Source organism: Trematomus bernacchii, unplaced genomic scaffold (assembly GCF_902827165.1).
Source record: "Trematomus bernacchii unplaced genomic scaffold, fTreBer1.1, whole genome shotgun sequence".
Lineage (NCBI taxonomy): Eukaryota > Metazoa > Chordata > Actinopteri > Perciformes > Nototheniidae > Trematomus > Trematomus bernacchii.
Window position 1 is genome coordinate 346,997 of NW_022987598.1, and position 25,571 is coordinate 372,567.

Below are 25,571 nucleotides of genomic sequence, written 5' to 3' on the forward strand. Positions count from 1 at the left end.
ATTATAAATATTAAGTACAAGTGTATAGGGCTGGCGTAAATAATCATCAGTTAATCTGAAAGAATTTAAATGCAGCTTTTAAAACCAGGAAATAAAGAATATTTCTATATAACAACATCAGAAATCTAAGAAGAAAAATAGTCTCATATCTCAATATCGATGTATTGCCCAGCCATACAATTTACTTTAACTAAATATAGACTCAATGTTTTTTCCCACCTAAAGGTAGAATAACACATGTTATAAAGAACAGTGATGTCATCATGAATCAATAATAGCAGTAGTAAACCGTTAATTGATGTTCAGTTAGGCTAAATATAGATATTTAGGATTTTCTATCTGCTGTATTTGAGAATGAAAACGGCATGATGTCATCATGGGGGCGTGGCTATGCAAATGAGGCAACAACAATCAAAGGGAGGATGTGAGCTCAGTCCCACTCATTCTCCACCATCCACCATCCTCTGAGGTGTGTCTGCAGACAGAGATACATACAGACACACACAGACAGACACACACACAGGTCGCCGGAGCACCGACAGAAAGAGCGTCTTCTTCTCTTTGTCCACCCGAACATGGCGTCAAAATGTCCAAAATGCGACAAGACGGTGTATTTCGGTGAGTGCATGTTTTATCTGTCCCCGCCCCAGCCTCGGGGTTATTATCACAGCAGAAGGCTCTCACTAATACCTTCCGTTATTCTAAAATTCCTCACGTTTCTTAAGGCATAACACGTGTTTTCAGTGAGACTTGATTTATTATAAACCATGCAGCTACACGAATTATATACAGTGTGATCTGAGGTGACGTGCAGACAATGACAACACAATGGTTTTCATGTTTTATTATTTTATATCTGTAAAAACCTGTATCCCCAGCATCCACAAATCATAACCTTTGCTAAATGATTTTTGCAGAAATATTGTTATTACAGATGGGGCTTGGTCACATAGACATAATTATGGTGTTAAGCCACCTATGTTATAATGTATTTAAAATCTAATAAATTATCCAATTAATATGCAGATCATTCTTAATATTTGGACATAAAATATAATGTTAGCATTATGTTCTCAATTATTTCAGATTTTCTATTGTAAGAGCACTTTGGGAAATTTAAGTTTTCTTGTAGGTGTGGTGCATCATGTTTTTGGTAATTCCACAAAACCAAATGTTTAAAAAGGACAGCTACCATGATATTAATGGTAAAACAGAGTGGACAAAACTATATAATTTTAATCGCAAGATTCATATTGTCAAATCACACAACTATATTCTCCATTTCAAATGTATATTTGTGGGCTTTTGTCTCTGTTACCTCTAATTAAAAGCATACCTAAAGGTTTATTATAGTGATATTATGAGAGGCTTTGAAAAAGATGACACTGGATGTATAATTTACTGTAGATTAAAGAGTCCTCTCCTGCTGATGTTCAGGTGTATATCAGTATGTAGTGTCTCTACTTTAAAGAGTCCTCTCCTGCTGATGTTCAGGTGTATATCAGTATTTAGTGTCTCTACTTTAAAGAGTCCTCTCCTGCTGATGTTCAGGTGTATATCAGTATGTAGTGTCTCTACTTTAAAGAGTCCTCTCCTGCTGATGTTCAGGTGTATATCAGTATTTAGTGTCTCTACTTTAAAGAGTCCTCTCCTGCTGATGTTCAGGTGTATATCAGTATGTAGTGTCTCTACTTTAAAGAGTCCTCTCCTGCTGATGTTCAGGTGTATATCAGTATTTAGTGTCTCTACTTTAAAGAGTCCTCTCCTGCTGATGTTCAGGTGTATACCAGTATTTAGTGTCTCTACTTTAAAGAGTTCTCTCCTGCTGATGTTCAGGTGTATATCAGTATGTAGTGTCTCTACTTTAAAGAGTTCTCTCCTGCTGATGTTCAGGTGTATATCAGTATGTAGTGTCTCTACTTTAAAGAGTCCTCTCCTGCTGATGTTCAGGTGTATATCAGTATGTAGTGTCTCTACTTTAAAGAGTCCTCTCCTGCTGATGTTCAGGTGTATATCAGTATTTAGTGTCTCTACTTTAAAGAGTCCGCTCCTGCTGATGTTCAGGTGTATATCAGTATTTAGTGTCTCTACTTTAAAGAGTCCTCTCCTGCTGATGTTCAGGTGTATACCAGTATTTAGTGTCTCTACTTTAAAGAGTTCTCTCCTGCTGATGTTCAGGTATATATCAGTATGTAGTGTCTCTACTTTAAAGAGTTCTCTCCTGCTGATGTTCAGGTGTATATCAGTATGTAGTGTCTCTACTTTAAAGAGTCCTCTCCTGCTGATGTTCAGGTGTATATCAGTATGTAGTGTCTCTACTTTAAAGAGTCCTCTCCTGCTGATGTTCAGGTGTATATCAGTATGTAGTGTCTCTACTTTAAAGAGTCCTCTCCTGCTGATGTTCAGGTGTATATCAGTATGTAGTGTATCTACTTTAAAGAGTCCTCTCCTGCTGATGTTCAGGTGTGTATCAGTATGTAGTGTCTCTACTTTAAAGAGTCCTCTCCTGCTGATGTTCAGGTGTATATCAGTATGTAGTGTCTCTACTTTAAAGAGTCCTCTCCTGCTGATGTTCAGGTGTATATCAGTATGTAGTGTCTCTACTTTAAAGAGTCCTCTCCTGCTGATGTTCAGGTGTATATCAGTATGTAGTGTCTCTACTTTAAAGAGTCCTCTCCTGCTGATGTTCAGGTGTATATCAGTATGTAGTGTCTCTACTTTAAAGAGTCCTCTCCTGCTGATGTTCAGGTGTATATCAGTATGTAGTGTCTCTACTTTAAAGAGTTCATGCTTTATTGTTCAAAAAGCTCTTTATTGTTCTCATACTGCCTGTGCTGCAGCACCTCTTTTCACCCACTGTCTGAAACCAGAGCCCAGTCTGCTCTGATTGGTTTGCTGGCCAGCTCTGTTGTGATTGGTCACCCGCTTAAAGATGTCCAGCCCCCTTAACCTATCACGTACAATGTGTTGGAGCGATAGCCAATAGGAGCGCGAGTGTTACATAGTGATGTCAGTATGTACTGGAAGTAAACAAAGGAGGCATTTCAGACAGGGGGGAACACAGGGTATTGTAGCCTTTGAAGACCATTTACATGCACTAAAACCTTTAGAACACACTACAGTAAAGAGACAACCCCAAAAAGCATATATATTTTTGGCTTCCTTTTTCTATCCTTCCCCGCGATGTATGTGTTGTATAAATGAAAGCTGGATGTACACGTGGCTTGAAATAAATACGAATCACAAATTATTTTATGAACACTGACAACTTTGAAGCCCAAAATCTAAAAATAGACCAAATGTCTGAGCTTAAAATGTACAACACGCGTCTCCACTGCTATAAATCCCCCGTGCTGCTCCAAAACAATAACACACACTGCCAGAGGAAACATGTTTATTGTACATGTACTGCAGAGTCTCAAGTAGGAAGGAGCATGTTCAGCTGAAGCTGCAGGGCGGGGTGTCTCCAGAGGAATAAAGAACAAAAAGAAAATCGATCCAAGTCATGCATGAGCAGTCAATCAATTATTTACACTGCCATGTGGTGTTGCTACATAATCAAAAGAAGCTGAAACCTGATATATGGTGACTAAACTCACTCCTCAGTAAGAGGATACACTATTAAGTCGCTCATAGGAAGCAATAGAGCTGGTAAAAAGGTCACTTAGAGGAGTTATTATGAAGAGCTGTCAGATAACAGGTCAGACCGTTAATGGCTCTCTGTTATCTTATCCAGAGTGAAGCAATAATAGCTCAGCTGCGTCACAACTTGCCTACATGTTGGAGTCTCAATCATCCATCTCCAGCTGAGGTATTTTATTAAGTTTCATCCACACTGGGAAATATAACTGAGGCCTTTGAGACTAGACTGCAGATTATTACAGCAGCGGGTTCATTAGATCAGGATGTAGCTGGTTTCTGTCTTTGATGAAACATGTTTGTAATATGTAGGTCTGAGTTGTTTTATAGGGTTGTTACAGGGTCACTGTTTGGACTTATATATGCCAAAAGTCATGCACTCATTCATAAATAACACATGTAATGGTGAGCCAGGTCAAATGAGTGTTTGTGGTTTATTTAGTAAACTTAAATACTTAGACTTTTGGTTCGATACGGGTGGAAACATCATTGTTTTTGAATATAATTATATTAAAAATAATCAATATTTATACCTAAAATGCTTTTTGAGGTTTTCCTTTTCTGTAGTCTGTTTATTTTGTGTTGCTTTATTCTGTTTTGAGCGGAGACAGGCAAGACAAGAAGTAGTTAAAACACAAGTATCTGCAAACAATTTAATAATCAGTAAACAAATAATTGAATAAACTTTATTCTAAATATTAATAATAATAATATGCTTTATTTATATAGCACCTTTCATCCAAGATGCATCTCAAAGTGTTTACAGATATAAAATATAGAGGGAGGAACATAATTAAAAACAAGTCATAAACAAACGGAGATTTTGCTCTTAAATATCATTCTTTAAAGAAATACAGAGAAAAATGTTAGTGTTGTTTGGTCAGTAGATTAGTGTGGAATTTTAAGAGCACACTGCTGTACATTTTGTACACACACACACACACACACACACACACACACACACACACACACACACACACACACACACACACACACACACACACACACACACACACACACACACACACACACACACACCTCAGTGGCAGGCTGGAGTGTGAACAGGAAGTGTCTCGTTGTATCAGTCTTTGAGGAATTCAGGGACAGTCAGAGACCGGCTGTTCTCTCCTGAAGAACGCAGGTCTCAGCGTCTTTTCTAAAACAACCAAAAGATAAATGACTGTTTCAGAATAAGGGGATAATACTGGATTATAATTATGCTTTAGGATTCCATTTCTAGTCTTTTTTTAAAGCAAGAATCATGCAAACATTTTTATTTTCCTTCTGAAGTCACATTATCATATGATGCTGATTTTAAAATAAGATATATAGATATTTATATAAACATAATAAGTTGAAGGGGAAAAATGTGCAAGTATTATCTTACAGTAGTATCCATCTTTGAATTATTTTACCCAAAAGTGAATTTAATCGTCATGCCATAATAACCATTAATGTGTTTATTATGTAGGGGTGGTGGTGGCGAGTGAGATTATTTAACATAACTGTCTACCCTTCATCTTATCTGGATCTTCATATCCGTTTTGAAAGGCCTAATGTCCCATAAACACCATAAACATGTGCATGTAACTCTGTAGAAGTTACAGGTTGATGTAAATTCTTCTTCTTCTTCTTCTTCTTCTTCTCTGCAGCGGAGAAGGTGACGTCTTTAGGGAAAGACTGGCACAAGTTCTGTCTGAAGTGTGAGCGTTGCAACAAGACGCTGAATCCTGGAGGCCACGCTGAGGTAAGAGGACAGGAAGTGACAGACAGTTACATTTGAAGGAGTATATTTTTAATGTTGAGATGTGCATGATGATGCTAATCTAGCGGGGACACTAGTGAAATATATCACAGCCTGAAGAAAAGGATCTGCATAGAAAAGGTCCTAAAATATGAAGATGGCTGCCGTGTCTTTGGCTTCTTTATTTCGTATTATTTCAGTGTTCGTTTACTTTTCGTCGAGTGCTTCTCCTTGCACTATTTCCATTCTATTTTATTTGTATTTACTTGCACTATTATCTGTTTTATTGTGTTGCTCTGTTGGAGGAACCTGTGACCTCAGATGTTCATTGACATATCTTCACTGTAGCTTTGTACACATGACAATAAAAGCCTTGAATCTTGAAAAGGTCCTAAATGAATCATTAAACCACGTGCAGTGACAGGCTGTAGCCGTTTCAAACACACTCGGTATGACTGTACACTGCAACCCAAGCAGAGATATGACTCATTTGGCCGTTAACCAAAAGAGAAGTGAGATTTGTGGTTCAACTTTCACTCTATTGACTTTTCTAAACCACTAGGAAGCTTGCAGGGAAGTCATTACGGTGACTGTCTCACCACAAACTAACCACACGCTTCCTGTCGAGGTCTCTGAGGTCAAAGGCAAGAAGGGAAAGCGTCTGAGGATCTGCTCACATTTTATTTGCATACTCTATTTATCGTTGAAGCGTCTCTATCTCGCGTGCAGATCGAACACCGATACCAGCGCTTCAGTGGATTAGATTTCAGAATATTTGTGGTGTGAGCTTTTACATTTAGGGCAGTACAAAACAAGCCTATAGGCCAGGGGTGTCAAACTCAATTTCATCGCGGGCCACATTCACATAAAGGTTGCACTCAAAGGGCCGGTTGTAACTATATAAATATATAATATATATATAAAATAATGTATTATATTACATTATTGCCTCTGAATTGGATTATTATCGGATAGGATAATAACTTAGTAATTAACTACGTCTGAAAGCAGAAGTCCAGGGCAAATAATTGCAAGTCTCTTCAGTGTGCATGTCACAAAACGAGATGCATTGTGGGACATGTAGTTTATGGGCAACCTGCTTCTGTAACCGTATAATAAACGTATTATATTCTTTGCAAGCTCTTGCGGGGCCACATCAAATGAAGTCGCGGGCCGGATTTGGCCCCCGGGCCTTGAGTTTGAGACCCCTGCTATAGGCACTTTTATCTTATTAGTATATATGCATTTTTCTGGTTTTTGCTGTGTTTTAGTGAGCTTTTAAAAAGGAAGTTAAGAACAGTGCTCTCTGTCATGAGGGAAAAGCTCCACTTGGTTTAATGGTGATTCTGTATAGTTAGTAGGGATTCACGATATTGTATTTTTATACTAATATGACAAACTTGATCATTACATTTTTTACATTACATGTTACTTGTTAGACGCTTTTATCCAAAGCGACTTCCATACTCAATACTGTGGACAATCCCCACAGGAGCACTTTGGGGTGAAGTGTCTCAGGGACACAACGACATGCTGACTGCAGTGGGGTTTGAACCTGTGCTCCACTGATCCGAACACCAACGCACTAGTCCACTGCGCCACACAACTCCCTGTTCCCTGTTCAACGTATTGTACCCGAGTGTTGATGCTGATATATGCACATACTTCTTCTATCATTTCTATCCTTTAGTAGAGTTATTCTTACTGTTGATGGCAGATGCAGAAAAACATTGCATTGCTTTCAAAATGTACACATTCAATAAAGTAATAATTTAAGTTAGGCTTCATGTAACATGCCGTGTTTTAACTTTTGGTTTTATCAATAATTATATGTTTTTTATTCTAATATGATGCAACTGACACAAACCTAAAATCCCCCTGGCATTAATAATCACGATTGATTCATTGATTGATTATTTTTACAAACACAGCTGATTGATTCATCCTACTTTAACCAGACTGGATGATACTGTTCCTGCGACAATCATGATTATTACTTTTATTTCCTTTTTTTTTTTTTTAAACCTCCACTATTTGTTTTTGCACTCACGCTTCATTAGCAGTTTGTGTCAGATGCTAATAAGCTTCATTTTATGGGCCTGTCATATCAGAGTCAGAATCAGAATACCTTTATTAGTCCCACAGAGGGGACATTTACGTAGTTGCAGCAGAAAAAAGAGCCACAGACAGCTTAATGTTACATTATGTTACATATGTTACATGCATGAAAAAGTACTAAGTTATGATACAATAAAAAATATAATAAAAAAAATAATTTACGTCTGTAAATCAGCGGATAATTTTAACTAAATAAACTACCCAGTATGAACTATTTGATAGCCCTTATTAGAATCATTAAGTCCTTAAAGTTGTAAAATGCACTAAAAGCCAAATCTAGATTTATTTTCTCTCTCCATTCATTCTAGAGAGGCCGAGAGTGGGAGCTCGGGGGGCGGGGCTTAAGGGGCGCTTGCTCTGTGAGCGCACATACGGGTTCTTCTGCTCTGACAGCCAGGCATGATGGGTAATCTGTGACGTTTCGCTCTCTCAAAAGTTGGGCCATTTTGTCCTCATGCGCCAATGAGCAGCTCTCATAGGAAAGAACGAGACCCCGCCTCCCACGCTGTATCCAGTTCTTATTATACATCCATGGGTGGGACACATTGTCCAGCAGGGAGGACAGCTTGGCTGCCATTATCCTGTCTCCTACCGACTCCACAGTGTCCAGAGGACTCCCCAGGACAGAGCTGGCCTTCCTTACCAGTCTGTTCAGTCTCTTCCCGTCAGCAGCCGAGATGCTGCTGCCCCAGCAGGCCACACCATAGAAAATGGCTGATGCCACAACAGAGTCGTAAAAAGTCTGAAGGAGTGCCCCCTGCACCCCGAAAGACCTCAGTCTCCTCAGCAGAAAGAGTCTGCTCTGTCCCTTCTTGTACAGAGCAGCAGAATTATCAGTCCAGTCCAGATGATTGTTCAGATGAACGCCCAGGCATTTGAGGACATGTTCATTTCTTGCTTATATTCTTTATCTGCTCGTACTGATGACGTGCCAATACCATCGTGCATCTCTAAAAGTCAGTGTAAGATTTGTTGTCGATAATTTGTGAACACATTTGCACGCCTCCTGTGTGAAAGACACTCAAAAGCCCATCAGACATGTCTGAATAAAGCCATCACAGTGCATGAACTTGGAGGACACTACAGTCTGAATGATGAGGGGCTTTCACTTCACATGGAGCACGTTTTATCCCTAAAAGGGGTCGAACATGGGAGTCAAGCTGTGGACGATTTCCTGGCACAAGAGTTTCTATGAACACATATTTTTCAAAGAGAGCATGCTGTCTTTTTGCAGGGAGCTGGCTTTGATGGAGAATAATCAAATGCACTTTGGGTAAACTGAGAAGAGAAGAACGATGTTCATATTTATCTAACAAAGATGCTGTTAGCAGATAAAATAGCAGAGTGTCGACAAGTCTTACAAACGTCTGTGAGTAAGTCTTTGTTATTGGGCCTTATGTGGATCCAAACATACAGAACAAATGAACTAAACTTTTCCACTCTGGGTGAGACACAGAGGTGGAACAAGTACTCAGATCTTTGGAGTAAAACTAGAATTACTTAATTGTAAAAATAAAGATAATAATAAGACATGTATTTAAAAAAAAAATGCTCACCCTACATCAAAATATCTTGAATGAACCAAAAGTAAAAGTACTTATTTTTTGACAAATTCAGAATCATATATATTAAATTACTGGATTATGAATATGAATGCATTAATGTGTTCATCCCAGCTCTAATTACAAGTCAATTTATATTTATTAGTTGGTTTACATTTTGTATCAGCTATTAAAGGTGGGGTAGGTAATTCACTTCAGATACACTTGTTGTTATATTCCATGGAATGCTCTTAACATCCCGATAGCAATGAATACATTAAATGCTTTGACAATAAATCCATAAAAAATATCATCTGTGGAAGACGTAGTACTGTAAAAAGCACGACCAATCATCTGAGCCGGCCCGGATCAGATAACTGGATGGCCTACCTGCCTGTCAGCCTTCCATCTGTGCACAAACTTATCTCGTGCCCTCATTGGTCATGTGCGCGTTCGTGTGTGTTGGAGGAGGGGCTCTGTAAGGAAGTGGCAGATTTTTTTCGGTTGTGTACTTTCAAATTCTAGCGCACTCGAGCTGGTTTCTCCATTCTTACCTACCCTACCTTTAATGTGAATTTGTCAAGTAACTAATGAAGAGAATTACAAGTATAAAGGACTGAAAATATAAAAATACTCAGATAAAGTACAAGTACCTCAAATTGTAATTAAGTACAGTACTTTAGTAAAGGCACTTTATTACATTCTGGATGTATCTGCTGACTTCCCCTTCTTGTTTTTTGCAGCACAACGAGACGCCTTATTGCCACAAGCCGTGCTACGCCGCCCTCTTTGGACCAAAAGGTGCCATTTCATCTTATTTATGTAAAAACATTGAGAAAAAAGGGTCCAGTTTGCATAAAATGAAAGCAATAACACTCCGTACATTTTACGATTCTTAAGATGGATACAGAAAGATAGATGGATAATTTTTTCATCCCAAATTGAGAAATTGTTTTTGTCACCTCAGCAATATACTCAGGCATGAGACATGAGTTTAAAATATAAAAAACAACAACAAATACAAAATGAAAGAATATATACATATCCACAGTAGAAAAGACACATATAAATAGAGTATGAAGAGTAATATATATAGAATACACAATATAAAATATACAGAATAAATGATAATACTCAGGTAAGGTACTTTTATACAATACACATTTCGAGAAATAGGTTTTTTATTTATTTGAAAATGTAGATCCAGTAAGATAGTGTAAGTGTAAGTGCAATAAGCCTGTTTTTCCAGGTGTGTAAATGCAGCGTTTGTGTGTGTTTTTTAGGCGTGAACATCGGGGGGGCCGGTTCCTACGTTTACGACGCTCCCGCCAACGAAGCCCCGGCTGCCGTTTCAATGGAAACAGATGCGAAACCAGAGGAGCAGAAAAAAGCCCCGCGGGGACCGGTGAAGGGTGAGGAGTAATGTGGAGCAGAAAATAGAAGCCATTATGTCGGGAGGAGAAATGAAATGAAAAGAAATGACATGAGTCCTCTCTGCAGGGGGGATATGGGGCAGATATTAGACAATAACAGAGGGAAATTGGAGAAACTAACGGAGTGCACTGTGATTAAACAACCAAGCGCATGCTTCAAATTCGATATATGTCATGTAATAGCATATTATGTTTGGTTATTCAGAATCAGGCCTTATGCCAAGTGTAGCTTTTCCTGATTGAGGCGTTCCTTATGTCAATATTACTCAGGTTTTATGAGCTTTCTTTTGACATAATAGGGGTTTTAACCTATATATATATACAGTATATGGTTTCAACACAGTTTGTATCACAAGGCAAGAGGCGTGTTTATGCTTCTGAAAAATGAAGTAAACCCCAAAGTAGCAAAAACTGTGATTCCTCAAACGGCCACTTGAAGCTGGCTCCAAAGTGAGTCCATCTGCATAGACAACATGTTAAGAATACCAACTTGAGAGCAGACATATGATAACAGCCTTGAACTAAAGACATTTTGGTCTATATCTAGTTTCCCCTTTCAAGACAACTGTATGGAGTGAACTTGTAATATAACTCACCTGTTTTCAATATATTAAGACTCAAAGGTATGCACTATAAAAAGACCTGGCTACTTCAGATCAGATTAGATGTCATGTATTAAATGATTGCCTTAAAGCAGCCTCTCTCGTAGCACAGTGTTATTTGACAATGGTGTTTTTACAGTATTACTTAAATAAGTTTAACAAATGAATGTGATTCTTTTTCAGCTGCAAGTTTCTCATCTTTCTCCGGAGGACCCAACATCTGCCCCCGATGCAACAAGACCGTGTATTTTGGTGAGCAGTGTATCATCATATCTCACATTCAACTGAACGAGTGTAGGAATGTGTCTGAGTGACTAATGTGACTGGTTTCCTTGGTGACTATCTCCACGGGGTGTGTGTGTGTGTGTGTGTGTGTGTGTGTGTGTGTGTGTGTGTGTGTGTGTGTGGTGTGTGTGTGTGTGTGTGTGTGTGTGTGTGTGTGTGTGTGTGTGTGTGTGTGTGTGTGTGTGTGTGTGTGTGTGTATGTGTGTGTGTGTGTGTGTGTGTGTGTGTGTGTGTGTGTGTGTGTGTGTGTGTGTGTGTGTGTGGGGTGTGTGTGTGTGTGTGTGGTGTGTGTGTGTGTGTGTGTGGTGTGTGTGTGTGTGTGTGTGTGGTGTGTGTGTAGCGGAGAAGGTGTCGTCTCTGGGGAAGAACTGGCACCGGCCCTGTCTTCGTTGTGAACGTTGCAGCAAGACTTTATCTGCCGGCAGCCATGCAGAGGTGAGAAACGTTGAAGATCTCATAAATAAAAGGGTCCACATGAAGGGGGGATTAAAGGTCCCCTATTATACTGTTTTTCATCAATATATCACAGGTCTCAGATATATACAGAACCTGTCTCTGATTGGCTGAAACACCAAACAGATCATTGCAGCATTACCCATAATCCCCTCTGTTTCAGCCCTGTTTCCAAAGTGCTGATTCTCTGTCTGTTACTTTAGATGAAAATAAGGAGCCACTCCCCACGCCCCTCTGAGAGAGATTTGGTTAAAAAGAACACAATGGTCAGGGTTCTTACGGTCATTAAAAACCTGGAAAAGTCATGGAAATTCAAAATGCTAATTCCAGGCCCTGGAAAAGTTATGGAAAACAATATTTTTCCCAAAGTTTTGGAAAAGTCATGGAAATGTAACTAAAGTTGCATCAAATATAATTTATATTTTATCTAATCGCCGAAATAGTAATACTATAATGATAATAAATACTGTATCGTATAGTAATGAAACGTAAAATGGCATTTAACTGACGAGGTATTTTGCTGGTGAGAGATTTGAGTAGCTTTAGCGTGTAGAAGCTAGTAAGCCTATTTGATTTGTTTTAGATAGGCACAACATGTTTCAGATGCAGACCTTATTTTCCTGTTCCATTTTCAGTGGTACCGCTGAGAGAGTCATTGTTTTGGTCATGGAAAATTAGGTAAAGGTCATGGAGAAGTCATGGAAAAGTCATTGAAAATCATTGGTGAAAAAGTGTATGAACCCTGAATGGTGCTCTAGGAGGAGATTCAGGTGATAAGGGGGGGGGGGGGTTACCTTGGTTGGTGATTGGCTAATGGTTACACAAGACAAAACATCGTTATGACATCATAAAGTGACCAAAATCTGATCAGCTCATTTTCAGACAGGTTTTTATGAAAATGAATCAGGACAAAAAGAGAGAGAATCTTTGTTCCTGAAACTTTCAGAGTCTCTTTCCACAGAGGGGACACATGTTGATGAAGAAGAGACATGAAGAAGAGGGGACACATGTTGATGTAGAAGAGACATGAAGAAGAGGGGACACATGTTGATGTAGAAGAGACATGAAGAAGAGGGGACACATGTTGATGTAGAAGAGACATGAAGAAGAGGGGACACATGTTGATGTAGAAGAGACATGAAGAAGAGGGGACACATGTTGATGTAGAAGAGACATGAAGAAGAGGGGACACATGTTGATGTAGAAGAGACATGAAGAAGAGGGGACACATGTTGATGTAGAAGAGACATGAAGAAGAGGGGACACATGTTGATGTAGAAGAGACATGAAGAAGAGGGGACACATGTTGATGTAGAAGAGACATGAAGAAGAGGGGACACATGTTGATGAAGAAGAGACATGAAGAAGAGGGGACACATGTTGATGTAGAAGAGACATGAAGAAGAGGGGACACATGTTGATGTAGAAGAGACATGAAGAAGAGGGGACACATGTTGATGTAGAAGAGACATGAAGAAGAGGGGACACATGTTGATGTAGAAGAGACATGAGAAAGTGGATTCTGCATAATAGGTGACCTTTAAGAGCTTTCCTCTCTGTTGCAGCACGATGGACAGCCGTACTGCCACAAACCGTGCTACGCCGTGCTGTTTGGACCCAAAGGTACGACATCAGAAACAATATCAGTGCAACAATGCTTCAAAACCATAAACATGTCGGTAAATTAAATACTGCAAAAGGTAATTTTAGAGAGATAAATATTAGATTTCAGAACAAGACTTAAATCTCCTTAAGCAAGACTTAGAACGACACATTCATAGAGTTCAGCGGATCCAGCTAAATGTCCGTTTCTCTACATAATGTTGTCAGATACTTGTACTAATAATCTGATCCTTGGCAAAAACAAGTACTTTATTTGCACACAATCATTACATTGCAGGCTAATAAGCTGTCAGTCAATACTGGAGCGATTTCAAAACACACACAAACATGGGAAAATACAGTTACTATGTTATAATACAAAAAAAAAAGTTCCCATTTAACTGCATCATTCTGCAGAAGGTCTTTTTAGATAACCTCAGTGGGTGAAGCCAAACAAATAAATACATGTTTTTGTGGCGTTATGTGTCGGATTTGAGTTCCGTTAAAGGGCAAGAGAATCATAAATAGTGCTGACTATTATTTTGACTTTACTACGTTTAATTAAGTTTGGTACTTTTTTATTAGGAAGTACATTTTGGAGCTCGTCACTCCATCAAGCTCTGGCTCTTATTAAAAAGGAAACCAGTGATGCCTTCTTCTTTGTGAGTGTGTGTGGACACTGACCGCTAGATATAATATTAATGAAGGACGAATCTGTGCTTTCAATTTAATATTCTTTTTGACCCGAGAGACATGCTGGCTGTCTCTCTCTGAAGCATGTGTGCAGCTTTAGAGCAGAGGCATGATCACAAACAGAGGTCTTCACAATTAGAAATACCTTTTTTCATGAGTGTCGAAGCTTATTGTTGTATGTTTACATGTCATTTAACTATTTATTATAAATTATTCAATTCCTGTAGTATACACGGCAGCATGAGCGCTACAAGCAACTAACACATTTAAATTAACCTTTTACACACTTTTGAAAAATAAATACTGCAAAGACAACAGCCAACAGTCACCTACATTCACCGCCTGCACTAGAGGAAATGACTCTCAATTAATACAGGCTACAGTCGTCTGGATTATTCATAAAAAAAGGGAAAAATAGGACTGTAGAAATACATTCCTACACAAAAACATGGCTGATAGACGCTCATTGACATCTTTAAATTGACCAATGTCCAATAATACATTTGTGTGTCTGCCTCTAACGCTTATCATTGCATTTTATAGATGTATTTAGTGTGTACTGGCCCTTTTTAAAAAGTCTCTTTCCGTCCTCTCTCAGGTGTAAACACTGGAGGCGTCGGCAGCTACATCTACGACGAGCCTGAAGCCGAGGCTCAGCCCTGATTCTGATTCAGACTCTGATCCTTCGCTCTGCCTTCATGGATGATATGTCAGGGATGGACATTTAGACGTTTCTGTTGTATTTGTATATTGTTTATATATCTATTTTTTGTACTAATACTAACCGTTAACACGTCCTCCCGCGTGAGTTTCAGATTTGCCTTTCAGTTTTAGTCTACTTGCCAGCAGTGTGAAAACGTGTGAAATGTTGAGGACCCCAAAGTGTTATGATAAAAATGTGTAGTACGGATAGCACATGGAAACTGCCAGATGCTAACTTGCATATGTTGGGCAATTTGCAGAATTGGCAGAAGTTGCATTAATTAGCATATGACAATAGCTTAAAAATGGCTTGGCTGATTTGGACAATTATGGTGTGCTTTTAAGGGAAAAGGGAGGATGTTGAATCAATTTCTGACATTGTTAGGATCCGAAATGGCAGTTTTGAGTCCCCTAAAACTTTAAAATACGCCCAAAACTCATCAAATCAGCCCACTAAGAGTACAAATATGGCCACTTTTGGTTAAAACTGCCATATTTGATCCTTAAAATGTCAGAAATGGATTCAACGTCCGCAAAAACCTCCAAAAACACTCCAAAATTGTCCAAGCCATTTTTAAACTATTGTTTTCATATGCTAATTAATGCAACTATTTCTAATTGTGCAAATGCCCAACATCTGCAAGTTAGCATCCGGCAGTTTCTATATGCTGTGAACCCGTAATGTACATAATACTTGGTGGTATTCAACATTTCCTGATTCACGACAGGACTCTTTGAGCTGCAAACAGACTATTTCTTTGTTCTCTTTGCCAAATAATTATTATTATGTAGTGTCACTAATGAGTAATAGTTATTTTTAGACTTTTGTGCACTTACAAGATGTACCGTATGAAACGTAACGCTGTCAGAGCTTGTTCAACAGAGCTAAAAGGGATGAGCTGCACACACTGATGTGCATTTTACTGAATGTTAGGAAGCTGAGTTTGAGGTCTGTGGGAACAAGAAGTGTTCAACTGTGCATCACATTTTCTACATTAAAACTATGTGATACCAAACCTGTGTTCAGTGTCTGTGCATATTGTTATATTGTATTGCAAATAAGCAACACTGCTCCTAAGTTATAATTTATGAAGTTAGTTGTAAAGAGCATGCGCGTGAATTTCGTACATGAAGGAAAGAGCTAATGCAATTTAAGGGTAATTTGTATTATGGATTCATCTATCGTTTATTTCCTTTTTTTAATTAACCAATGCATTATTAAGAATCTAATCCAACATGGGTAATTTCCCAGAGCCAAAACATGACTTTTTCAACAATCCCAGGAGCAAAAACTACCCAATTAACAACATGTTAAACAGGAAAAGGAACTATTATGACGATGGACGAGCTGAAAACCCAAACATGTTGGTGTGTTTGCTTGATAAATGATTACCAAATTGTTGACATTAAAAGCAAAATAACTGCTTTTTAAGGCATTAGATAATATATGATGATAGTGCTTATGTTTCTTTGTTTTGTTTTATTTGTACTCGGGGTAAAAACATGAGTTTGGACTTAAACGCAATTAAAAGTCAATGAATACAAAGATTTAAAAAAAATACTACAAACCCAACTCACATGAGAAACATATTAATTGGATAAAAAGACAACAATCAATGTTTAAAAAACAAAATAAAACATTTGGGGCTCGCCCTTAAAACGCCTGACGTCACTTTCAGGAAGAAGTCAGAAACGTGTTTACGTTGGAAAGTGGAAGTGGAGATTTGTCAAGCTGAACAGAAAGTTACCGGAAATTGTGAGTTTCCTACAAAATAATAGTAATGACAAGTGACAGTAATGCAGTTAATCAATTATCTAACTCTGCGGTAACTAACTGTTTTGCCACTTATATTAATCAGCACAGACCCCATGATAAAATTATGTGTTTTTGACTCGTAAAAAACACTGCAATCGTCTTATTTTGAAATACATCACCGGAAGTCTATGTGTTATTCTGTTCAGCGTAACGTGCTAACTCTACTTCTGCTTTGAAAAGCTCGCGAGCACCCACGGCATCTCGGCACAAACGGACGTCAATGTTGCCTTTTTTTAGCAGCAGAAATATTTAAAATACTACAAAAAAAAACTCCCAGGGAACTTCTGAGACATTATAACGTTATTTTCGTTAAGTAGTTTCTTATTTCTGCGTGGATAAGAACGTTTTATCCGACGCTCTGTACGGCTAGCTGTTAGCTTGATAGCTAAACTAAGTTACCCGCGGTGGGATATCACAGCTTTTGTATGTTTTGGCAAAACAATGTTGGACGGATCTCAAAACGATGAGGTGGAAAACAACAACCCGATATCGGTGATTTCAAGCGGGAAAGATGGGGTGAACACGGGCAGTAAAGCGAGGCAGGCTCTGCTGAAGAAAGGAGGGAAAAAGCTGAGGTCCGCGGCGCCTCTGCATCACCAGAAGCCTCCGAAAAAAAGTCCCAACATCCGGGTTACTGACCACAACAACAACAACACTCTGATAGCGCTGTCCGCGAACAGAGCCGCAGCACAGCCCGGTACCGAGCTGAGCCATCATCCGCTCAGACAGGGAGCCAAGAAAGAGGTAAACACCAGGGTCTATTTATTGTAATACATGTTTGTTATTATCTGTGCTGCAAGTGTGTTAACTGCAGTGGTTTAAAGTAACTAAGTACATTTACTCATGTACAATTGTGACGTACGTGTACTTGCTACTTTGTACTTCTATCCCCACTACATATATCTAATAGTAACTTAAGGTTAATATTGTGAAATATAATCACGTATTAAATCAGACTTTAGTTCCACCCGGAGTAAATTCACAAGCTACCCTGCAGTATACAAAGTCATTAAAACTAGCTGCACCTTTTTTTACCAGCAACACTTTAATGATCAATAATTATAAAACATATATTATTCTGAAATGGACCAATCTTCACAATGACTACTTTTTGTAGTAACATTTTGAATGCAGGACTTTTACTTTAACAGAGTATTTCTACACTCTGGCACTTCTACTTTTACTTACTTAAGTCAAAAAACAAGACACTAGAGGACGAACACTAGGGGTTTGTCTAATTAAATGTGTATTTTCCACTTCCTTTTTAACGTGGTATACAGTTATCTGTTGCAAAATTACTTCAGACTACCAGCTGTTGATAATAAGAGTTGGCTTCTAGTCATATTAACATCCCTATAAGCACACTTTTAAAGCTATGTTCATACAAAGCTTCATCAAAAGAGTATGAAGTCAATCAAATAATTCTAATGTTCATGATTTTTCTAATAAATAAGGTAGATTTAATGGTGATAGAGTCTCCTGTGAAACATGAGGCGGTTAAATGACGCAGTTACTAATCCTTATTGTGAAAGAATCGAAAGTTACACTTGTTGACTTCCTGCTTCTGGCTGCCTCACAGAGATAAAAACGTCACATTGCATCAGCAGCTGCTCTGAGTGGTTAGAAAGAGGAAGAGGAAGCTCATGTAAACACCGCAGGTTTCACTCAACATGTATTCATTGTGTTCGTATTTTTATTAAGTTTTTGTTTCTCTCAAACTTGTAGGTTTTAATCCTTTTTATTTAAATTAAATAAATAATATTTCACATCAAAAGAAACAACAATGTTTTAACAAACCGTATTAAATAATCTGATGACAGAACTGTAAACAGAATGGCTGAAACTTTAACAAAATAAATAACTCAGTTACCTCTACTCATTAACCCATGTTTGTATCATTGAGTTAACTCCGTGTGTTGCTGCTAGCATACATAATACCTGACGTAGAAACGTTACTCGTGGATGGGGCTACAGAGCTACTAGAAAGACAGTCGAACCCGGTGCATTTCTCCGTCTGAATGTGGTGCACTTTTGCTAAATGTTTAGACAGATTGCTTGTGTTACCGCCCTTACATGCTAAACTCTTATTGCACTTTTGGTAACGAGCATTGTCCACATGGAGACGGGTAAAATGTAACCACACCTCGGCGCGCTTTGTCTCCGTGTGTGTGTGTGTGTTGCTGCATGTACAGTAGCAGCTGCGTGTGTAAACTGCTGCGCCCCCTCGCAAGCAGGCGGGGGAGAGAGATCTCTCGCCTGGATTGGAAAGATCGAAAATACTAAAAATAATCATAGACGCATTTTGCAGTCTTATTGCATATTAGAAAAGGAGTTGGTGACACTAAAACTGCAATATAATGTTTGTGTAGCAATAATACATATGACATATATTTTTTACATGTCTCCAGTACCGATAAAAAGACCGATAACGTCGGAGCTTAACTGTACCACGGTCTTTAATAATTCAGCCCCGGGGCCACGTTTAATACCGGGGCTCGGTACCCATCCCTATATACACCTGAACATCAGCAGGAGAGGACTCTTTAAAGTAGAGACACTACATACTGATATACACCTGAACATCAGCAGGAGAGGACTCTTTAAAGTAGAGACACTACATACTGATATACACCTGAACATCAGCAGGAGAGGACTCTTTAAAGTAGAGACACTACATACTGATATACACCTGAACATCAGCAGGAGAGGACTCTTTAAAGTAGAGACACTACATACTGATATACACCTGAACATCAGCAGGAGAGGACTCTTTAAAGTAGAGACACTACATAACTGATATACACCTGAACTCAGCAGAGAGGACTCTTTAAAGTAGAGACACTACATACTGATATACACATGAAACATCAGCAGGAGAGGACAGTCTTTAAAGTAGAGACACTTACATACTGATATACCACCTGAACATCAGCAGGAAGAGGACTCTTTAGTAGAGACACTACATACTGAGACAGTAGAGACCACAACATATGATATACACCTGAACATCAGCAGAGAGGGACTCTTGAAAGTAGAGGACACTACATTACTGATATAAACCTGAACATCAGCAGGGAGAGACTCTTTTTAAAAGTAGAGGACACTACTTACTGATATACACCTGAACATCAGCAGAGAGGACTCTAAAGTAGAGACACTACATACTGATATACACCTGAACATCAGCAGGAGAGGACTCTTTAAAGAAGATACACTACATACTGATATACACCTGAACATCAGCAGGAGAGGACTCTTTAAAGAAGATACACTACATACTGATATACACCTGAACATCAGCAGGAGAGGACTCTTTAAAGTAGAGACACTACATACTTATATGAACCTGATAATTAGTCCTCCTTAAATCCAGGCTGAAGAATCGTTTTTTTGTAAATCACTTTGAATTGCCTTGTGTTGAAATGTGATTTATGAATAAACGTATTATATTAAAAACATTGTCTTTCTGTTTCTTAGCTTCTGAAATCTAAAGGTGTCAGATTGGAGCGAGGCGCCGTGCAGCCCGGCGGACAACCTGCCCGTAAAGACCCCCGTCACGACCAGATCTCCCAGAACATGATCACCCGGAGCCACAAGCCCAAGCAGGGCCACACCCCCGGGGCTTCTCCATCCTCCAAGGAGAAAACAAAGGACACCATCAGCCCCGGTAAACTTCTCTCCCCCCACCAGCCTCCTCAGAGGAAAGCGAAACTCCTCCACGCCTCCGACAACCTAAAGATGGCGAACACGGCGATAAATGAAGCGGCGCTCGAATGCCTCAAAGACGGCGAGAAAATTTACGCCGGAGCAAAGTTTAGCGAGCCGCCGTCACCGAGTGTTCTTCCCAAACCGCCAAGCCACTGGTTCGGAGAAAAGGAAGCTCCAGAGAGTAGCCAGAGCCGAGAGCAGATGACCTCTCACCTGAAGTCTCTGCTGAAGGTACAAGATAAATCATGACCGCATCTCGTATGGGATTTACGCCTAATGCCAACAATTGGATACAAAAAAAGGCATTGAGGAAAAAGACTTTTAACACACTGCAATAAGTGGAAGGTAGTTTTTATTCACCGTAGTACAATTTCCCGTGATTCAACATGCTGCCTGCATATGTGAACATGTTGGAGATGTTGTTGCTGACTGACATGCTGAGTGTGTGGAATATTTTCTTGTTGGTAGAGGAAAGAGAACATTTTTGTTGTGATGTAGGACAGTGTGTCGAGTCTCCAGCAGCAGCAGCAGCATTATCTCACATCATGCAAAGTGACGACGGCACTTTCTCTGTGAATACTTTTGAAAAGGCAGCCTTTTTCTTTTTTTCTTTTTTTTTAAAGAGCTCGTGCAAATGTACATAATATATTGTAAACATATATTTGTGTATATTTTTTCCTTGTTATTTTAACAGATTTCTAGTTTTGTTACTGAGGTTTTTCCACAAAAAAAAGAAGAAAACGTGAGAAAATACCCCCTGCGGATCGAGGCATTTGCTACTTCAGTTTGAGGCTCAAGACGGACTTTTCTAACTGATTTGCACTGAGAACTGGGAGAGAAAGGAGGGATTTCGATGTTCCCGAGCATTACCACGTTGATGCATTCACCAGGAGAGGACTTCCACATCCTTACTGGGAAACTTTCAAAATGGCTGCAATGGCGGACGAATCAAAAAGCCAGGATTTACAATCTGCTAGCTGAAGGGTCTTTTCCTTTATCACCTGAACGTGGTGCAACGCCGAAATGTCGGATCAGGGATCGTGAGGCTGCTGAAGCCTCAAAGAGCCGAAAAGGAGACGAAAATATGTCTCAACAATGTGTCTCAACCAGCTGCTGCAGAGAGCCAGCATCCATTATCCTTAATGCACTGACTCAGAGTACGTTCACATTAAGCTAAGATACATTTACAATATATTTTTCCGTCTGTTTCATGGTCTCTCCCAGGGCTGGGCGATATGAAGAGAATTGAACATCACAATTTCATTCTGTCTACGAAATAGTTAGACGATATTGTAGGGTTTCAGAAAATATGGGCTGCACAATTATTTGTCATCTTATCTGTGCGTTATCCAAAATTGCAGAAAGCACAATATTTGGTAAAATATGTAAGGTATTGTGGAGCTGCAGAGAAGTCTACAAACCCACAAATAACTCTTTAAATCAAATATTTCTTTGGTGCAGATCCTCTTTAAAAAAATCACACTATTGTCATTTTAATATACGTTCAATGACAGTGTGAGTAATGTCTAATATCCTTCTTGCAAAATAAGTTATTTTGTCCAAGTTGTGCAGCCCTAATTTAGTTTATTATGTGTGTTTATTGACTAAGTGGGTAAAGGCAAAGCTAGAACAGTGTGATGAATCCAGAAAATTACATAATGCAGCCTTTAAAACCAGGAAACACTTAGAAAACCCCAAAACTAAGACTATAAATATCTTGTTTCACTAACGATATAAATATCATTTTAATATATCGCTCAGCCCCGGTCCGTCCACACTGAGATTTTGTGTTTTACACCTGAAGACTCGGTTTTTTCCAGAGTTTGTGGGCCTGCCGTTTCTTATGATGTCTATCAGGAAAAACTGATCTTAGCGTATGAAGAAATCCAGCCCAGTTGAGGAGTGTGTGGCAATAACAAGACAATCATCACTTCCTGCTTCCTCTGTGATCATTGTTATTGTCACAATAGGAGAACGACCACAGCTGTTTTGTCAGAAAATGTCCGGAGTCGATTGCCAAAGAAATGGAGAGTTAGTGTCATTGTTTAAGTACAAAAAAGCTAAACAAATGCTGATTTTTAGCTTAAAAAAAGGACATTTTGCCATCTAAATGTTTGATTTAGCACTATTTCTTGGATAGAAACCCAGAAATGTGTCACTTAACTTCAAGAGGAAGCACTTTTCTGACGTTTTATACAAAAATATAAAACAATAGGTCGATCAATAAGGAGAATTGTAATATGTTTGAGCCTATATGGATATGTTGATCAGCACTGGATGAGTAACGTGTAGTATTTATTATATACGTGTTCCATTATCTGACGTTATGTACAGATAAACGTATGTAAGTGAGGAAAACGACATTTAAGTGATCACAGGAGGACAGGAAATTAGTAAAAGTGTGATTGAAGCTGCACAAACGAGAAGAGGTGATTCTGTTTCCGGGTGTTTCAGTGTGGACGCACTTTGTTTTTAAAGCGTTTTAAAGATTGTATGGCTTCATGTGGGCGGGGTCTCTCTTTATTCTGTATATTCTTGTCTTTTTAAAGGGGACTCGTTTCACACACTTCACTCCACATACCTCTTTTCCTTTCTTTCTAAAGCACGTTGATGTTTACCAAGAGTGCAGTATGTGTTGATTTTGGCACAGATGATCTTGTGATAATGTACCATGTGTGTTTTTGGTTTTGTTTTTGATGGTTTCTGTCGACGCAGGCAGCTTCTTGACCTCTGTGACGTCACGTGAATGGAAAATTGTATTACTAGAACAAAAACTGCCCATTTTTATTACAGTGTTTTAAAATGATGTCATTCCAATAATGAGAAACACAACTCCATGCAACCATTTGGGAAAAGAAACAAAAATAAGAAGTTTATTTTATGAAGAATGTCTTTCATATCTAAATTAAAAATTATATTAAAATATTGACTACCCCCTAAATATGCGTCTGTGTCTATTTCAACATTGTTGTCTTTAAGAAAAATGTGTAAAATTGCAACACGATTTAAAACACAGGTACCATGGGAACAGAAAAGAAGATAGAAATATTATTAAAACGATACTTTTCTTTCTCCTCTGATAATATTTGAGTACAAAAACAGCTTTAAATTCAATTAGTTTGGTAGTTGGAACCAGAAAATGACAATTATAGGGCCCCTTTAAGTAGATATTCTTTATTGTAACAAGTTAATATTAAAAAAATTATGTTCTCACCTGTGACAAATGAAGCTCAGCGCAAGTTCAACCAGGAAGACCGTCTTTACTCATCCATTTACTATTTCCATGTTACTACTCTCTCTCCTCTCAATAAGTGATCGGGGGCGTCACTCCCCAGCTTAACCAATCACTTCGCTCTATTCTCACAAGCCTATCATAGCGCTCCGCTAACCCTTTTAAATCTGCTCTCCCCCCTCTGACAGCTGTCATTTCAGGTGACTCGACGCAACCCTCCTCCACCCCTTTTCACCTCCTGTCCCTCTGAATCCAGGGTCAACCTAAGCCCCTCCCCTTCAGACCGAACCCAACTATCCATTCACCACCACCAGGGTCAAGCTAAGCCCCTCCCCTTCAGACCGAACCCAACTATCCATTCACCACCACCAGGGTCAAGCTAAGCCACTCCCCTTCAGACCGACCCCAACTATCCATTCACCACCACCAGGGTCAAGCTAAGCCCCTCCCCTTCAGACCGACCCATCCATCCATTCACCACCACCAGGGTCAAGCTAAGCCCCTCCCCTTCAGACCGACACATCATCCATTCACCACCACCAGGGTCAAGCTAAGCCACTCCCCTTCAGACCGACCCCAACCATCCATTCACCACCACCAGGGTCAAGCTAAGCCCCTCCCCTTCAGACCGACACATCCATCCATTCACCACCACCAGGGTCAAGCTAAGCCCCTCCCCTTCAGACCGAACGCAACCATCCATTCACCACCACCAGGGTCAAGCTAAGCCACTCCCTTTCAGACCGACCCAACTATCCATTCACCACCACCAGTGTCTAGACCCCGGGGGGTTTCGTCGGATCGGTTCTCCCCTCCCGAATGATACTCCTGCACAACGGGGCATAATTGCCAAAACTCCATTACATTCGTTTGTGTATTCCTGGCAATAAATATGTATTCTTACCAGTGGCGTCGCCTGGCCTGGGCATCCGAGGCTTTAGCCCCGAATGTTTTTTCTGTAGCCCCGGACAATTCTCCCTCAATAATATAATACATTAACCGTGCTTTACGTACGTGAACCTCATCATGACACAAGAGAGGACGGCAGCACTGTAATTTCCCGTGTTCAGTGAATGCAACAGAGGCATGACACCAGACCAATCAGAGAGTTGCATGGAAATAAATGTGTGCTTGTGTCATTCAAGCTCGGCTCTGTGTGTGTGTGTGGCAATAGCGCATTTAGTGTGATAGAGAGAGAGAGGGAGAGAGGGAGAGAGGGAGAGAGGGAGAGAGGGGGAGGGAGGGACCGTGCCAGCATGGACCGTGTTGTTAGCATCTGGTTAGCTAGCTGCACTAACGGACATAAGGAGCTATTTGTTCCACAACAAGCTGGAGGAGAGTCCTCTCCTCTCAGACTGAGAGACTCAGGTGAGCTAAAGGACTCTCTGAGTGTTTAGATACTTAACTTTAGTCTAAGTTATCTCAGTGGGTCTCAAACGGTTTTGGTCACAAATTATTCAAAAGATTATTTCCGCGGCACACCTTCATATGATCATTATAGTTATAAAAAAATAAGAGAATAAAGGAAAAACAGTTATGAAATACTATATGGCAGTTAAAACAAGAATAGAGTTTAAAAGGGGAGTGATTAGTAAAATATCCATAAAGAAAAGTACATCTGTTTACAGTTCTGCTTCATATGGGTGTTGAGAGAGGTATCCATAGATCTCTTCATTTTGCTCTCAAAGTGCACCAGATTGATGCATTTAACTTCAATATTTTAAAAAAAATCTTCCCGGGGGAGCATCCCCCCGGACCCCCCTTGAGGAGGTGAGGACCCCACTCATAAAAAATACCACTTTACCCCTGCCTATATGCGGTGAGCTGATTATCGAGCCTTCATTGTAACAGTCGCGGGTGTACTGTGTGTGTGCGTGTGGGGAGTGTTGCAGTAAAAAATGCCACTGTAGTGCCGCCGCCACTGTGGGCTAAGCCCCGAATGTTTTCAGGTCCAGGCGACGCCCCTGATTCTTACATCAGAACCGTCTCTCCTGATTGAAATA

At 39.5% G+C, this 25,571-nt stretch overlaps 2 protein-coding genes across 2 annotated transcripts; both read left to right on the forward strand.

Annotated features, from left to right (window-relative positions):
- The first annotated feature begins 430 nt into the window (after positions 1 to 430).
- On the forward strand, positions 431 to 15,828 carry LOC117482503 (cysteine-rich protein 2-like). The gene is made up of 8 exons (XM_034130588.1): positions 431 to 618; positions 5,292 to 5,386; positions 9,786 to 9,843; positions 10,326 to 10,454; positions 11,261 to 11,329; positions 11,703 to 11,797; positions 13,381 to 13,438; positions 14,709 to 15,828. The coding sequence occupies exons 1-8, from the start codon at positions 576 to 578 to the stop codon at positions 14,771 to 14,773; spliced, it is 612 nt and encodes a 203-aa protein (XP_033986479.1). The 5' UTR covers positions 431 to 575; the 3' UTR covers positions 14,774 to 15,828.
- Positions 15,829 to 16,793: 965 nt separating this feature from the next.
- pnrc1 (proline-rich nuclear receptor coactivator 1) lies at positions 16,794 to 23,277 on the forward strand. Its single transcript, XM_034130590.1, has 2 exons — positions 16,794 to 17,372; positions 20,106 to 23,277. Exons 1-2 carry the CDS (start codon positions 17,070 to 17,072, stop codon positions 20,583 to 20,585), a joined length of 783 nt encoding a protein of 260 aa, XP_033986481.1. The 5' UTR covers positions 16,794 to 17,069; the 3' UTR covers positions 20,586 to 23,277.
- Positions 23,278 to 25,571: the final 2,294 nt, after the last annotated feature.

Coding starts and splice junctions, on each gene's coding strand:
- LOC117482503 (XM_034130588.1), top strand. CDS start 576: ATGGCGTCAAAATGTCCAAAATGCGACAAGACGGTGTATTTCG. Junction 619..5,291: donor CGACAAGACGGTGTATTTCG/GTGAGTGCATGT, acceptor TCTTCTCTGCAG/CGGAGAAGGTGACGTCTTTA. Junction 5,387..9,785: donor ATCCTGGAGGCCACGCTGAG/GTAAGAGGACAG, acceptor TGTTTTTTGCAG/CACAACGAGACGCCTTATTG.
- pnrc1 (XM_034130590.1), top strand. CDS start 17,070: ATGTTGGACGGATCTCAAAACGATGAGGTGGAAAACAACAACCCGATA. Junction 17,373..20,105: donor GACAGGGAGCCAAGAAAGAG/GTAAACACCAGG, acceptor TCTGTTTCTTAG/CTTCTGAAATCTAAAGGTGT.